General features: G+C 53.8%; 1 protein-coding gene across 3 annotated transcripts in view; it reads right to left on the bottom strand.

Moving 5' to 3' along the window:
* The window catches only part of MINK1 (misshapen like kinase 1), a 631,604-nt gene that overhangs the window by 486,503 nt on the left and 128,236 nt on the right, over positions 1–16,865 (bottom strand). For all 3 annotated transcript variants that reach the window (XM_078670621.1, XM_078670619.1, XM_078670620.1), the window contains exon 2: positions 988–1,053. In XM_078670621.1, coding sequence (XP_078526747.1) covers positions 988–1,053 — 66 coding nt within the window. The remainder of the gene's footprint in view (positions 1–987; positions 1,054–16,865) is intronic.

Below are 16,865 nucleotides of genomic sequence, written 5' to 3'. Positions count from 1 at the left end.
AAACAAAGACATGAGTCACCTGCACCAAGGCACACACCACATCCTGGCAAAGTTCCGTCAGGCCCCGGAGAACCTCTTCATCAAGAAGAAACAAAGACACAAGAGTCACCTGCAACAAGGCACACACCACATCCTGGCAAAGTTCAATCAGGCTCTGAAGAACCTCTTTATTGAGAAGAAACACAGACATGAGAGTCACCTACAACAAGGCACACACCACATCCTGGCAAAGTTCCATCAGGCTCTGGAGAACCTCTTTATTGAGAAGAAACACAGACATGAGAGTCACCTACAACAAGGCACACACCACATCCTGGCAAAGTTCCATTAGGCCCTGGCGAACCTCTTTATTGAGAAGAAACACAGACATGAGAGTCACCTACAACAAGGCACACACCACCTCCTGGCAAAGTTCCATCAGGCTCTGGAGAACCTCTTCATCAGAAGAAACAAAGGGCTGAGAGAGTCACCTACAACAAGGTACACACCACATCCTGGCAAAGTTCCATTAGGCCCTGGCGAACCTCTCCATATGAAGAATGGCATGAGAGAGTCACCAACAACAAGGCAGGCACCAAATTCTGGCAAGGTTCCATCAGGCTCTGGAGAACCTCTTCATCAGAAGAAACAAGGGGCTGAGAGAGTCACCTACAACAAGGCACACTGGCGAGCTCTGGACTAAGATCAAAGCAATTGCTGCTATGAATGATGGTGGTGTGGGGAGACACACACTGCTGAACATCTTGTGGGTGAAACAAGAGTTTAGTTGTCTTTAACATCACACAGATGTAAAACCCAGGGCGGATGCCCAGCCTCAATAGGTGCCAGGAGAGCTTGAGCAATGTCACTTGTCAGACTCTGCAGTAATACCCCTCTTAAGCCTACACCCCAGAGGCCTGGAGAAGCAGTGAACTCTAAGGTTGGATCACTTCTCATGTGGTCCCATCCCACCCTCACACCCTTGGAAGGACAGAGAAGACCCCTTACCTTGTACACCTGTCCATACGTCCCATTGCCAACCACCTCCACCAGCTCGAAGATACCCGCCGGGTCCTGAAAAGACAAAGGGAGGAGTGAGTAGGGCAAACACCAGCCACAAATGCAGACTTACAACACAGTGCCTGACATCCTGAAAGAAAGAAGAGTATGATTAAAGAGGGACCATCATGTGAGACAGAGGCCCATCTCACTGACAACCATCGTGACTCAAAGAAGCAAGTGTGACACTAGAAGGGGCCAGCTGTCCAGCGTAAAGTAACTCAAGCTATTTAAAATGTCTTTTTTTTACTCCTGCTAGACCTTATGTGCCCCCGGACGATGGGAGGCACCTGCAAACATAACACCCTGTGTCTACAGACAATGGGAGGTACCTGCATACATTGCACCCTAAGCCCCCCTGAGGATGGAGGTACCTCCATACATAACGCCCTATGTCCCAGATGATGGAAGGTACCTGTATACATAGTACCCTAAGCCCCCGGACGATGGGAGGTACCTGCAAACATAGTACTCTAAGCCCCCCGGACGATGGGAGGTACCTGCATTCATAGTACCCTAAGCCTCCCTGACGATGGGAGGTACCTGCATACATAGTATCCTAAGCCTCCCTGACGATGGGAGGTACCTGCATACATAGTACCCTAAGCCTCCCTGACGATGGGAGGTACCTGCATACATAGCACCCTAAGCCCCCCGGACGATGGGAGGTACCTGCATACATAGTACCCTAAGCCTCCCTGACGATGGGAGGTACCTGCATACATAGTATCCTAAGCCTCCCTGACGATGGGAGGTACCTGCATACATAGTACCCTAAGCCTCCCTGACGATGGGAGGTACCTGCATACATAGTATCCTAAGCCTCCCTGACGATGGGAGGTACCTGCATACATAGTACCCTAAGCCTCCCTGACGATGGGAGGTACCTGCATACATAGTATCCTAAGCCTCCCTGACGATGGGAGGTACCTGCATACATAGTACCCTAAGCCTCCCTGACGATGGGAGGTACCTGCATACATAGTATCCTAAGCCTCCCTGACGATGGGAGGTACCTGCATACATAGTACCCTAAGCCCCCGGACGATGGGAGGTACCTGCATACATAACACCCTATGTCCCGGACGATGGGAGGTACCTGCATACATAGTACCCTAAGCCCCCCGGACGATGGGAGGTACCTGTATACATAGTACCCTAAGCCCCCGGACGATGGGAGGTACCTGCATACATAGTACCCTAAGCCTCCCTGACGATGGGAGATACCTGCATACATAACAAAAGACACCTGCCGGCAGCACAGCGCTCACCTGCAGAGAGTACAAAGGACAACTGCAGGGAGCACAGTGCTCACCTGAAGAGCTGCAGAGAGCACAAGAGAAACCTGCAGGGAGCCCTGGCGCTCTCACCAATTTCTCAGCCTATACTTCTCTCAATATATCCTCTGGCCCAACCTTCTGACTCATCTCAAACGTATTTCTACTACTCTTTCCAATGCACTACCCTATCTCTCACCCTATACATCTATCCTCTACACCCACTCTCTCATTCGTCCCAAACCCCATACCACAACTATGAGCCCCAAAATAACCCTTTCTCGACTCTCTCCTACTCTACCCCTCCTTGCATCATCTGACACCTCTTTTTACTATACCAATCCCCTAAAACAAACCTTTATAAACTCTTCCCTCTGACTCTTCCCCTAAAAAAACCTTTTACATATCCAAAAGTCTCCTCCTACTGCTATGACCTCAAAAAAAGGGAAAAAAATGTCACTCTTCTGTCCCTCCACTATCCTTTTCAATCAAAATAACAGATTAACATGTTCACTTCTCAATTTCCATATTCCACTATACTGATTCTCCACTAATTCTTTATGGGTTCCAGAGTAGTGCGCTACTTGCCAATGAAGTGCCTCAAAACCCCATCAAGGGGTAGCATGTGCTATATAAATGCAAACATCTTTCCCTCTTCTATCCTGCAACCTACCCTTCTCTATCCAAATAACTGAATAACATGTCCACCACTCAAATGACTTCATACTTCACTATACTAATTCAGCACTAATCCTTTATGGGTCTCCAGAGTAGCGTGCCTCAAGATTCTGCTATCTTTCCGAATCTGAATCCAAATAACCGACTAACCTATAACTGACTAACCTATCCACCACTTACAGTTTACTTGCATGTTTCACTATACCAATTCAACTGTAATACCTATAGGTTCCGAAGTAGCGTGCGCATCGCCCAAAAAGCGCTTTGACGCCTCGTATGGGGTAGTAAGCGCTATATAAATGCAATACAATACAATTACACTAAGAAAGCGCCGCGGTCGCGAACACAAGCCAGCTCAGGGACACTTGTTGGAAGAAAAGTTACTTCTGTTAGTCAGTGTTTTAAAAGCGCTAGTCAGGAGTTCATGCTCGTGGTTACTCTGTCCATAGCTGAGCGTGTCAGGGGACACCCCCTTCACACAGGCCTGCAGGGCAGAACTCCCAGTGCACACGGCAGCCGTGTGAACAAGGATTCATGAGGTCAGTAGAAGACCACACTTCATGAAGGAAAGCGAAGCCTTCTTTCCTCGGTTTGAGCTGCACGGACACGTGTAGCTTCCTTTCGTGCGGCAGACAAGCCCCATCCACTGGTTATTGCACGGGGGGGGGCGCCCTCTGTGCACAATTCTCACCTATTCAGGGTGAATCTACCAGGGGTAGGGGGCTGCTGACTTGTGCCCAGGGAGCAGCGATGCATCCGAGTTTGAAACCAGCCTGTCACAGCTGCAAACCACGCAACAGATGGAGGGGCATGCCAAGCGCGGTGAATGCAGAAATACGCGCACATCTGGGCGCGTGTGGCTGCACGACACATGCGGGCTCCAGCCTAACCCAGTGGCCTAGCACCGTCGCCTGCATGTCCGTGCACGGGCCCAGTAGGCGCTGTGCCAAGCGCCGTGAATGCGGAATTATGCGCACATCTAGGCGGATGTGGCTGTACGGGTCATGTGGGCTCCGGCCTAACCCAGTGGCCTGGCACCGCCTCCTGCACATCTGGGCGTGTATGGCTGTGCGGTACATGCGGGCTCCAGCCTAACCCAGTGGCCTGGCACCGACTCCTGCGCATCTGGGCAGGTGTGGCTGTAAGGTACATGCGGGTTGTGGCCTAACCCAGTGGCCTGGCACCGCCTCCTGCACATCTGGGCGCGTGTGGCTGTAAGGTACATGCGGGTTCCGGCCTAACCTAGTGGCCGAGCACCGTCTCCTGCGCATCTGGGCAGGTGTGGCTGTAAGGTACATGCGGGCTGTGGCCTAACCCAGTTGCCTGGCACCACCTCCTGCACATCTGGTTGGGTGTGGCTGTGCGGCACATGCAGACTCCGGCCTAACCCAGTGGCCTGGCACCACCTCCTGCACATCTGGGCGGGTGTGGTTGTACGGTACATGCGGGCTCTGGCCTAACCCAGTGGCCTGGCACCACCTCCTGCACATCTGGGCGGGTGTGGTTGTACGGTACATGCGGGCTCTGGCCTAACCCAGTGGCCTGGCACCACCTCCTGCACATCTGGGCGGGTGTGGTTGTACGGTACATGCGGGCTCTGGCCTAACCCAGTGGCCTGGCACCACCTCCTGCACATCTGGGCGGGTGTGGTTGTACGGTACATGCGGGCTCTGGCCTAACCCAGTGGCCTGGCACCACCTCCTGCCCATCTGGGCGGGTGTGGTTGTACGGTACATGCGGGCTCTGGCCTAACCCAGTGGCCTGGCACCACCTCCTGCACATCTGGGCGGGTGTGGTTGTACGGTACATGCGGGCTCTGGCCTAACCCAGTGGCCTGGCACCACCTCCTGCCCATCTGGGCGGGTGTGGTTGTACGGTACATGCGGGCTCTGGCCTAACCCAGTGGCCTGGTACTGACTCCTACATTTCCGTGCACAGATCCATACCCCTGCAAGCGAAGGCCACGGGGGCACGTCGGAGACAGTGCACGTACTGGACAAGTCAGTGGAGGCCACAGGAGGGCAGAAACTCCAACATATGTATGTGGCACTCTCTGCCCACTGTTGGCATTTTACTTCAGCCTATAAGGTAGAACTGATGCATAAACAAGGCAAACATTCAGGAGTGCAACATGGACCAGATGTCCTACAAAAAAAACAGCTGTGGCAATGCAGAATGTAATGTGCAACGCATGTAGTAACAGTGGCAGATGTGAAGGGGAGAGACAAGGATGCCAAGACCCGGCCTGGCTGCTGAAGTTCCCCGCTCCCGCCCTACCAGACTCTGCCTCTGGGTTTGTTGTGGGTACAGTGCCTGCCTTACCTGGATTTGAGCCTTAGATGTACAAGTTACTTACCTTCGGTAACGATGTATCTGGTAGAGACGATTCTAGCTGCAGATTCTTGAACGTAGAATTATCCTCAGGCGTGAGACTGGATCCGGAATTTTTTTTGCCACAGCAACCCACAACCCAGCGCGCCGGGGGGGGCGGCATCACGCGACTCCGCCCAGGCGTAGTCTGCGTACGTGACGTCAGTGAGGTCACATAAGTCCCACCCCGGCGCGCATTTGTCAGTTTTCTTCGGAGAACTTTTCCGCGCCAGAAAGCGCCAGAAAGTGGAGCCATCAGACAAAACTGTGGGAGTATGGGAACAGTGTGTGAAAGAACAGGAAATTGAAAACGAGGAATGGTGATGAACAACACCATAAAGAACAGTGCCAAGCACCGCAGTACCCAAAAGCAGGGAAAATAATCAACAGAGCACAGCCCTGAGCAGCAACCCTGCCAGTACGGAGATAGCCCCCTGGAGACAATCAATCAATCAATCAATCATAACACTTGTATAGCGCACTACTCACCCGGAAGGGTCTCAAGGCGCTTGGGGGGAGGGGTCCGCTACTGCTCGAACAGCCAGGTCTTGAGTTGTCTCCTGAAGGCGAGATGGTCCTGGGTCAGCCGAAGGTGGATGGGGAGGGAGTTCCATGTCTTGGCCGCCAGGTAGGAGAAGGATCTGCCTCCGGCGGTGGCTCTTCGGATGCGTGGTACGGCGGAGAGGGCGAGGCTAGTTGATCGCAGCTGGCGGGTGGGCGTGTAGAAGGTCAGGCGGTCGTTGAGGTGCTTGGGGCCCAGGTCGTGGAGAGACTTGTGTGCGCGGGTGAGGAGCCTGAACGTGATCCTCTTGTTGACAGGGAGCCAGTGCAGGTCCCTCAGGTGGCCGGAGATGTGGCTGCGTCGGGGGATGTCCAGGATGAGTCGGGCGGAGGCGTTCTGGATGCGTTGAAGTCTTTTCTGTAGCTTGGCTGTGGTTCCGGCGTAGAGGGTGTTTCCGTAGTCCAATCGGCTGGTGACGAGTGCCTGGGTGACCGTCTTCCTGGTTTCGGTCGGGATCCATCGGAAGATCTTGCGGAGCATGCGAAGAGTGTGAAAGCATGATGAGGAGACGGCGTTGACTTGTCTGGTCATCGAGAGGGAGGAGTCCAGGATGAAGCCCAGGTTGCGTGCGTGGTCTGTTGGCTTGGGAGCGGTGCCCAGGGCGGGGGGCCACCAGCAGTCGTCCCAGGCGGAGGGCGATGGTCCCAGGATGAGGACTTCCGTCTTGTCTGAGTTCAGTTTCAGGCGGCTGTTCTTCATCCATTCGGCAACGTCTTTCATCCCTTCGTGTAGGCTGGTTCTGGCGGTGTCAGGGTCTCTGGTGAGGGAGAGGATCAGCTGGGTGTCGTCGGCGTAGGAGATGATGTTGAGGTTGTGTTGGCGTGCAATGAATGCAAGAGGTCTCATGTAGACGTTGAAGAGGGTGGGGCTGAGTGATGATCCTTGCGGTACGCCGCAGATGACTTCGGTGGCCTTGGATCGAAACGGGGGGAGGCGGACTCTCTGTGTTCTTCCGGCGAGGAACGAGATGATCCACTCCAGTGCCTTCTCTTGGATGCCGATGTTGCTGAGGCGATGAACTAGGGTGCGGTGGCAGACAGTGTTGAACGCTGCAGAGAGGTCCAGGAGGATGAGTGCCGCTGTGTCCCCGTTGTCGAGCAGGGCTCGGATGTCGTCGGTGGCTGCGATGAGGGCGGTCTCGGTGCTGTGGTTGGCTCTGAAACCGGACTGCGAGGGGTCGAGGGATCCGTTCGTCTCGAGGAAGGCGGCAAGCTGTCTGTTGACGATCTTCTCGATGACTTTGGCAGGAAAAGGGAGGAACGAGATGGGGCGGAAGTTCTTGAGGTCGGTGGGGTCTGCTGATGGTTTCTTCAGTAGGGCGTTGAGCTCTGCATGCTTCCAGCACTCCGGGAAGGTGGCGGTGTTGAGGGAGGTGTTGATGATGTTCCGGAGTTGGGGTGCGATGGTGGAGTCGGCCTTGTTGAAGACGTGGTGGGGGCAGGGGTCGGTTGGAGATCCGGAGTGGATGGTGTTCATCGTGCGGGCTGTGTCTTCGGTGGTCACCGTGGTCCAAGCGCGGAGGGTGGCGGTGGGGGGCGTTGGTTCGACGGTTGGGTGCGTGGATGGTGCGCCGAAGCTGTTGTGGATGCCGGCGATCTTGCGGTGGAAGAACGAGGCGAGAGAGTCGCAGAGATCTTGTGAAGGAGTGATGTCGTTGTTGCCGGTGCTGGGGTTGGAGAACTCCTTGACGATGCTGAAGAGTTCCTTGCTGTCGTGGGCGTTGTTGTCCAGTCGTTCCTTCAGTGATTTCTTCTTGGTGGTGCGGATAAGCTGGTGGTGCTTGCGGGTGGCGTGCTTGAGGGCGGTCATGTTGTCAGTGGTCTTGTCGAGGATCCAGGCTTTCTCGAGGGTGCGGCAGGTCTTCTTGGAGTCCTTGAGTTTGTCAGTGAACCAGGAGGCCTTCTTGCTTCTGGGTCTGCTGGGAGGGTTCTTCAGTGGTGCGAGGTCGTCGGCGCAGGCGGTCAGCCACTGCGTGAAGTTGCGGGCTGCTTCGTGGGGGTCCGTTGTGCTGGCGGGTGGGTTCTGGCTGAGGGAGGAGGTGAGCTGGTCGGCGGTGATCTTGCTCCAGCTCCTGTGAGGAACCTGTTGCGGGTGGTGGTGGGTCGTGGTTCTTCTGAAGCTGAAGTGGACGCAGCTGTGGTCGGTCCAGTGGAGTCCGGTGGAGTGGCTGAAGGTGATGTGCTTGCTGGAGGAGAAGATGGGGTCAAGCGTGTGGCCGGCGCAGTGGGTGGGGGTGTTCACCAGTTGCTTGAGTCCGAGGTTGGCAAGGTTGTCCAGCAGGGCGGCGGTGTTGCGGTCCTTGTTGTTCTCCAGGTGGAAGTTGAGGTCCCCTAGGAGGATGTAGTCAGCGGAGAGGAGGGCGTGCGGGCTGATGAAGTCTGTGATGTCTTCGCTGAATTGTGTGCGTGGTCCCGGGGGTCTGTAGACGAGGGTGCCTCTGAGGGTCGTCTTTGGGTCGGTGTGTATCTGGAAGTGGAGGTGCTCGGCGGCGGTGAAGGGGTCGTCGGAGTTGGTTGTGATGCGGATGGTGTTCCTGTGGACGATGGTGATGCCTCCTCCGGTCTGGTTGACGCGGTCCCTCCTGATGATCTTGTACCCGTCCGGGATGGCGATGGCGGGGGCTGAGGAGGCGTTCCTCCAGGTTTCCGTGAGGAAGGCGATGTCTGGTGATGTTGTGTCGAGGAGGTTCCAGAGTTCCACGGCGTGTCTGTGGACGGAGCGGGTGTTGAGCAGGATGCACTTCAGGTGGTTGCTGCTGGTGCTTGGCTTGGCGGGTGCGGTGCAGGTTCGGAGGCAGGTGAACTTGCAGGTCTTGCAGGTGAAGGGTCTGTGGGTGCGTTTCGGGGTGGCTCGGCAGCAGGCGGGGTTCCGGCCGGCATTGAGTGCGTTGAGAGCGGTGGCGTTGTAGGTCTGTCGGGTCGTCTTGCCTCGGCGGGGGCCAGGGGTCCTGGCGCTGGGCGCGGTCCAGGCGCGGAAGGGCGCAGACGGGCTTGCCTTTGGCGCGCCTATGGCGCGCCCGCTGCATGCGTCCGCTGCGCGGCCTCCATACGAGTGGGAGAGGGAGGGAGGAGCAGCTGGGAGGTGGGAGCGGGGCGGCCAATGGGGTGCGAGGGGGCGGAGCTACCGGGACGCGGCGGCGGAAAAACGGGTGGCGAGGGGGTGACGCGGCGATCACGGGAAACAGAGGAAAAAAAGGGATCACAATCAGGGCAAAAACGTTAAGGGAGCAAAATCCGGGCAACAGGAAGCCACAGGTACAGATGAAAAGGCGGGCACAGGCACTCACTCGGGGTACAAAAGAGAAGGTGGACACAGGCACTCACTCGGGGTACAGAAGAGAAGGAAGGCGCTGGCACTCGGTCACAGGCAGTCAGGTCACAGCAGCGGGAGGCGGTCACACAGGGGGCTGCGTGGCGGTGAGGGGAGCGACCTGCCGAGTAAACAGGGTCAGAGGTCGCTCTCTCTACCGCTGTGCGGCCTCCATATGAGTGGGAGTGGGAGGGAGCCTATATAGTGGTTCTCCACACCCTGCAGCACCGTTTTTATAAAAATGTAGAACCCAGATCATATTGTGGATTCTACCAAGAGGCGCCTTAACCCTATACAGAATACCACATTCCGGAGCATCTATCTATCTGTCTATCACCCTCACTCTATCTGTCTATCGCCCTCACTATCTATCGCCCTCACTCTATCTGTCCATAGCCCTCTATCTATCTATCGCCCTCACTCTATCTATCGCCCTCACTCTATCTATCGCCCTCCCTCTATCTGTCCATCGCCCTCACTCTATCTATCGCCCTCCCTCTATCTATCTGTCTATCGCCCTCACTCTGTCTATGCATTTTTAATACAACAACCATTGCGATTTTGAGGAGTAAACATCTCAATGCCCATTAGATTCCCCCATGTTAGACTAATGTTCTGATTTGTTACCTTTGCCTCAAATTGTAAAGCGCTCTAATATCCTTCGGGATCAAGTTTGCACTATATAAAACTTTATAAATAAATAAATAAATATAAAAATGACATGATAACATGTAGCAGGACTACAACCCCAACCAATAACAATGAAGGGGAACCAGTCCAGGACAAATAAGGAACAACGTCCCTCCAAGACAGCCCCATCACAGAGTGTGACAGCCCCCATAAGGAACAAAGGGTAGAGGCACAGCCAAAAGACCCCAACCTAGAGGATAGCAGAGGAGGCAGAACCCTAAATAAGAAAGGGAAGAGATAGGGGAGGGGGCGAGGTTGAAGGTAGGCCCCGGAACAACTAGAGCAGAAGGGCACAGAAGCACTTATAATCCCATCCTCTAATGTGTAAAAAGGGGGGGGGGGGAGCAAAGAAACAGGACGAACATCCTGACAGAAAGAGCTGCAGAATGCACTCACTGAAGACAGAGCCACCCACAGGGAGGAGAGTGCAAAAGACCAAGCCAAAGGTCCTCGCAGAACGGGGAGGAAGGGCGGGCTGTGAAGGAATCTGCAGCTAGAATCGTCTGTGCCAGATAAATCGTTACCGAAGGTAAGTAACTCGTACATCTGATAGAGACTGCTAGCCGCAGATTCCTCAACGTAGAATAGATGCCCTAGCCATACCCACGGGGAAGGAGGATCTGCGAGAGGACCCCACCAGTATGGACATAACAGTGGGTTCCACAGGGGACGAGTCCAACGGACAGGCCGAAGAGCCCTGTCCCCCCCAAGGCAAGGGGAACCCTACAATCAAAAAACCACCGACCCCAAAGGGGATGCAGGAAGAATAAAAGAAGAGGTAGCCTGTTCACACGGAAACAAGGGCAGTCAAGAGGAGGCCAAAGCACCCCACGCCCATACAAGGCAACAGAACCTCCATCCAAGGCCAAGGCAAGGAAGAGGAGGACAGAGGAAGAAGATTAACCTAGAGACTCCAAGGAGACTAGGTAGAACGAAGGCAAGTCCCCCCCCACCGGGAACACACCCCGAGAAGAGGGCAGCTGAGCCTACCACAGGCAGAAGTCAATAGACTAGACAGAACGGCGCCGACAGCAATAAACCAGGCGGAAGCAGAAAGAGGAGCCCGGAGCACCCAGGAAGAACCGGGCGGGCAGCGCCCGAAAGAGGGAGGAACACAAAATCCATCTCATCCCTCAGGAAGGAGAGGCAGAGAACACCACAGGACAATGCACTCAGGGCAAGCCAGACGCCAGCCGAAGACAGAGAGCAGGAAGGCGAAGGGTCCAGACACGCCTCAGGGAGGAGTCCACACACATGACACAAAAAGAAGTGGAACCAGAGCCATGACGTCAGGCCGCAGACAGCAGGCCAGACCAGGCGAACAGCGCAGCGACCCCGAAGAAGGACACCCCGGGACGCAACCCAAGGCATTCCAAGCCAACAAAAAGAGAATTGCACCTGCAACGTACTTTAACTCCATGGAGAGCAGAGGCCGAAGGCAACCACAGCTCCCAAGCATAAAACAAGCTATATAACAGTTACCACTACCCCACATAGGGTAAGTTAAGTCCCAAGATATGGGAACCCTCTTAGGAAGTAACATCCGCAACAGAGGAAAACAGAAAGGACCACAGGAAAAAACCCAGCAGAAGGCTTGTCAAGCAGCCAAGAGAAAACCAGAAGGCCTAATCTCAGGGCCAACCTAGTGTAGATAACTCAAAGCAAAAACACACAGTCCACAGTCAAGAAGGGCCGGCCAGCGGCCAACGGAACCACAGTCCCAACAAAGAGGACCGGAGAGGAGCCCTGAAGGAGTGGACAGGACGTCTGTGACCTGAGAGGAGCATGCCAACTAGGTTGGTGGGTGAGGGCTTCATGAAAACACCTACTAGGTGTCTGCTGATAATACAGTCCAGAGTCCTACTACGGTCACATACGGCTAGTCCCTGTTGATAACACATATAAACCCCTCTGGATTCGAACTAGCTTTCTAGTCCTCTCTCTCGCCCTTGATACGCTCAATAGTTTGCATTACACATACTGAGGGCCACGAAACACCTTGCATCACATGTACTGCGGGCAGGCAATAGTTTGCATGACACATACTGAGGGCCATGCAACACCTTGCATCACATGTTCTGGGGGCAAGCAATGGTTTGCATGACACATACTGAGGGCCACGCAACACCTTGCATCACATGTACTGCGGGCAGGCAATAGTTTGCATGACACATACTGAGGGCCACACAACACCTTGCATCACATGTACTGAGGGCAGGCAATGGTTTGCATTACACATACTGAGGGCCACACAACACCTTGCATCACATGTACTGCGGGCAGTCAATGGTTTGCATCCCACATACTGAAGGCCACGCACCACCTTGCATCACATGTTCTGGGGGCAGGCAATGGTTTGCATCACACATACTGAGGGCCACGCAACACCTTGCATCACATGTACTGCGGGCAGGCAATGGTTTGCATCACACATACTGAGGGCCACGCAACACCTTGCATCACATGTACTGAGGCCAGGCAATGGTTTGCATCACACATACTGAGGGCCACGCAACACCTTGCATCACATGTACTGCGGGCAGGCAATGGTTTGCATCACACATACTGAGGGCCACGCAACACCTTGCATCACATGTTCTGGGGGCCAGGCAATGGTTTGCATTACGCATACAGAGGGCCACGAAACACCTTGCATCACATGTACTGCGGGCAGGCAATGGTTTGCATGACACATACTGAGGGCGACGCAACACCTTGCATCACATGTACTGAGGCAGGCAATGGTTTGCATCACACATACTGAGGGCCACGCAACACCTTGCATCACATGTACTGAGGGCGAGGCAATGGTTTGCATTACACATACTGAGGGCCACACAACACCTTGCATCACATGTACTGCGGGCAGTCAATAGTTTGCATGACACATACTGAGGGCCACGCAACACCTTGCATCACATGTACTGAGGGCGAGGCAATGGTTTGCATTACACATACTGAGGGCCACACAACACCTTGCATCACATGTTCTGGGGGCAGGCAATGGTTTGCATTACACATACTGAGGGCCACGCAACACCTTGCATCACATGTTCTGGGGGCAGGCAATGGTTTGCATGACACATACTGACGGCAACGCAACACCTTGCATCACATGTACTGAGGCAGGCAATGGTTTGCATTACACATACTGAGGGCCACGCAACACCTTGCATCACATGTACTGAGGCAGGCAATGGTTTGCATTACACATACTGAGGGCCACGCAACACCTTGCATCACATGTACTGAGGCAGGCAATGGTTTGCATCACACATACTGAGGGCCACGCAACACCTTGCATCACATGTTCTGGGGGCAGGCAATGGTTTGCATGACACATACTGAGGGCCACGCAACACCTTGCATCACATGTACTGAGGCAGGCAATGGTTTGCATTACACATACTGAGGGCCATGCAACACCTTGCATCACATGTTCTGAGGGCAGGCAATGGTTTGCATCACACATACTGAGGGCCACGCAACACCTTGCATCACATGTACTGGGGCCAGGCAATGGTTTGCATTACACATACTGAAGACCACGCAACACCTTGCATCACATGTTCTGAGGGAGGGCAATGGTTTGCATCACACATACTGAGGGCCACGCAACATCTTGCATCACATGTACTGAGGCAGGCAATGGTTTGCATGACACATACTGAGGGCCACGCAACACCTTGCATCACATGTTCTGGGGGCAGGCAATGGTTTGCATCACACATACTGAGGGCCACGCAACACCTTGCATCACATGTTCTGGGGGCAGGCAATGGTTTGCATGACACATACTGAGGGCCACGCAACACCTTGCATCACATGTACTGAGGCAGGCAATGGTTTGCATTACACATACTGAGGGCCATGCAACACCTTGCATCACATGTTCTGAGGGCAGGCAATGGTTTGCATCACACATACTGAGGGCCACGCAACGCCTTGCATCACATGTACTGCGGGCAGGCAATGGTTTGCATTACACATACTGAGGGCCATGCAACACCTTGCATCACATGTTCTGAGGGCAGGCAATGGTTTGCATCACACATACTGAGGGCCACGCAACGCCTTGCATCACATGTACTGCGGGCAGGCAATGGTTTGCATTACACATACTAAGGGCCACGCAACACCTTGCATCACACGTACTGCGGGCAGGCAATGGTTTGCATTACACACACACACACAGAGGGCCATGCAACACCTTGCATCATAGGTTCTGAGGGCCAGGCAATGGTTTGCATCACACATACAGAGGGCCATGCAACACCTTGCATCACATGTACTGCGGGCAGGCAATGGTTTGCATCACACATACTGAGGGCCACGCAACACCTTGCATCACATGTTCTGAGGGCAGGCAATGGTTTGCATCACACATACTGAGGGCCACGCAATACCTTGCATCACATGTACTGAGGCAGGCAATGGTTTGCATCACACATACTGAAGGCCACGCAACACCTTGCATCACATGTTCTGAGGGCCAGGCAATGGTTTGCATTACACATACTGAGGGCCATGCAACACCTTGCATCACATGTACTGCGGGCAGGCAATGGTTTGCATCACACATACTGAAGGCCACGCAACACCTTGCATCACATGTTCTGAGGGCCAGGCAATGGTTTGCATTACGCATACAGAGGGCCACGAAACACCTTGCATCACATGTACTGCGGGCAGGCAATGGTTTGCATTACACACACACACAGGGCCATGCAACACCTTGCATCATATGTTCTGAGGGCCAGGCAATGGTTTGCATCACACATACAGAGGGCCATGCAACACCTTGCATCACATGTTCTGGGGCCAGGCAATGGTTTGCATGACACATACTGAGGGCCACGCAACACCTTGCATCACATGTACTGAGGTAGGCAATGGTTTGCATTACACACACTGAGGGCCACGCAACACCTTGCATCACATGTACTGAGGCAGGCAATGGTTTGCATTACACATACTGAGGGCGACGCAACACCTTGCATCATAGGTTCTGAGGGCCAGGCAATGGTTTGCATCACACATACTGAGGGCCACACAACACCTTGCATCACATGTACTGAGGCAGGCAATGGTTTGCATCACACATACTGAAGGCCACGCACCACCTTGCATCACATGTACTGAGGCAGGCAATGGTTTGCATTACACATACTGAGGGCGACGCAACACCTTGCATCACATGTACTGAGGCAGGCAATGGTTTGCATCACACATACTGAGGGCCACGCAACACCTTGCATCACAAGTACTGCGGGCAGGCAATGGTTTGCATTACACACACACAGAGGGCCATGCAACACCTTGCATCATATGTTCTGAGGGCAGTCAATGGTTTGCATTACACATACTGAGGGCCACGCAACACCTTGCATCACATGTACTGCGGGCAGGCAATGGTTTGCATTACACATACTGAGGGCCACGCAACACCTTGCATCACATGTACTGCGGGCAGGCAATGGTTTGCATCACACATACTGAAGGCCACGCAACACCTTGCATCACATGTACTGAGGCAGGCAATGGTTTGCATCACACATACTGAAGGCCACGCAACACCTTGCATCACATGTTCTGAGGGAGGGCAATGGTTTGCATCACACATACTGAGGGCGACGCAACATCTTGCATCACATGTACTGGGGCCAGGCAATGGTTTGCATTACACATACTGAGGGCCATGCAACACCTTGCATCACATGTACTGCGGGCATGCAATGGTTTGCATCCCACATACTGAGGGCGACGCAACATCTTGCATCACATGTACTGAGGCCAGGCAATGGTTTGCATTACACATACTGAGGGCCACTCAACACCTTGCATCACATGTACTGGGGCCAGGCAATGGTTTGCATCACACATACTGAGGGCCACGCAACACCTTGCATCACATGTACTGAGGGAGGGCAATGGTTTGCATCACACATACTGAGGGCGACGCAACATCTTGCATCACATGTACTGGGGCCAGGCAATGGTTTGCATTACACATACTGAAGACCACGCAACACCTTGCATCACATGTTCTGAGGGAGGGCAATGGTTTGCATCACACATACTGAGGGCGACGCAACATCTTGCATCACATGTACTGGGGCCAGGCAATGGTTTGCATTACACATACTGAGGGCCATGCAACACCTTGCATCACATGTTCTGGGGGCAGGCAATGGTTTGCATTACACATACTGAGGGCCACGCAACACCTTGCATCACATGTTCTGGGGCAGGCAATGGTTTGCATCACACATACTGAGGGCCACGCAACACCTTGCATCACATGTTCTGAGGGCAGGCAATGGTTTGCATCACACATACTGAGGGCCACGCAATACCTTGCATCACATGTACTGAGGCAGGCAATGGTTTGCATCACACATACTGAAGGCCACGCACCACCTTGCATCACATGTTCTGGGGGCAGGCAATGGTTTGCATTACACATACTGAGGGCCACGCAACACCTTGCATCACATGTTCTGGGGGCAGGCAATGGTTTGCATTACACATACTGAGGGCCATGCAACACCTTGCATCACATGTTCTGGGGGCAGGCAATGGTTTGCATTACACATACTGAGGGCCATGCAACACCTTGCATCACATGTTCTGGGGCAGGCAATGGTTTGCAGCACACATACCGAGGGCCACGCAACACCTTGCATCAAATGTTCTGAGGGCAGGCAATGGTTTGCATCACACATACTGAGGGCCACGCAACACCTTGCATCACATGTAATGAGGCAGGCAATGGTTTGCATCACACATACTGAAGGCCATGCAACACCTTGCATCACACGTACTGCGGGCAGGCAATGGTTTGCATTACACACACAGAGGGCCATGCAACACCTTGCATCACATGTACTGAGGCAGGCAATGGTTTGCATCACACATACTGAGGGCCATGCAACACCTTG

Source organism: Lissotriton helveticus, chromosome 12, assembly GCF_964261635.1.
Source record: "Lissotriton helveticus chromosome 12, aLisHel1.1, whole genome shotgun sequence".
In the NCBI taxonomy this organism is placed as follows: domain Eukaryota; kingdom Metazoa; phylum Chordata; class Amphibia; order Caudata; family Salamandridae; genus Lissotriton; species Lissotriton helveticus.
This window is presented reverse-complemented; position numbering and strand designations above follow the sequence as displayed.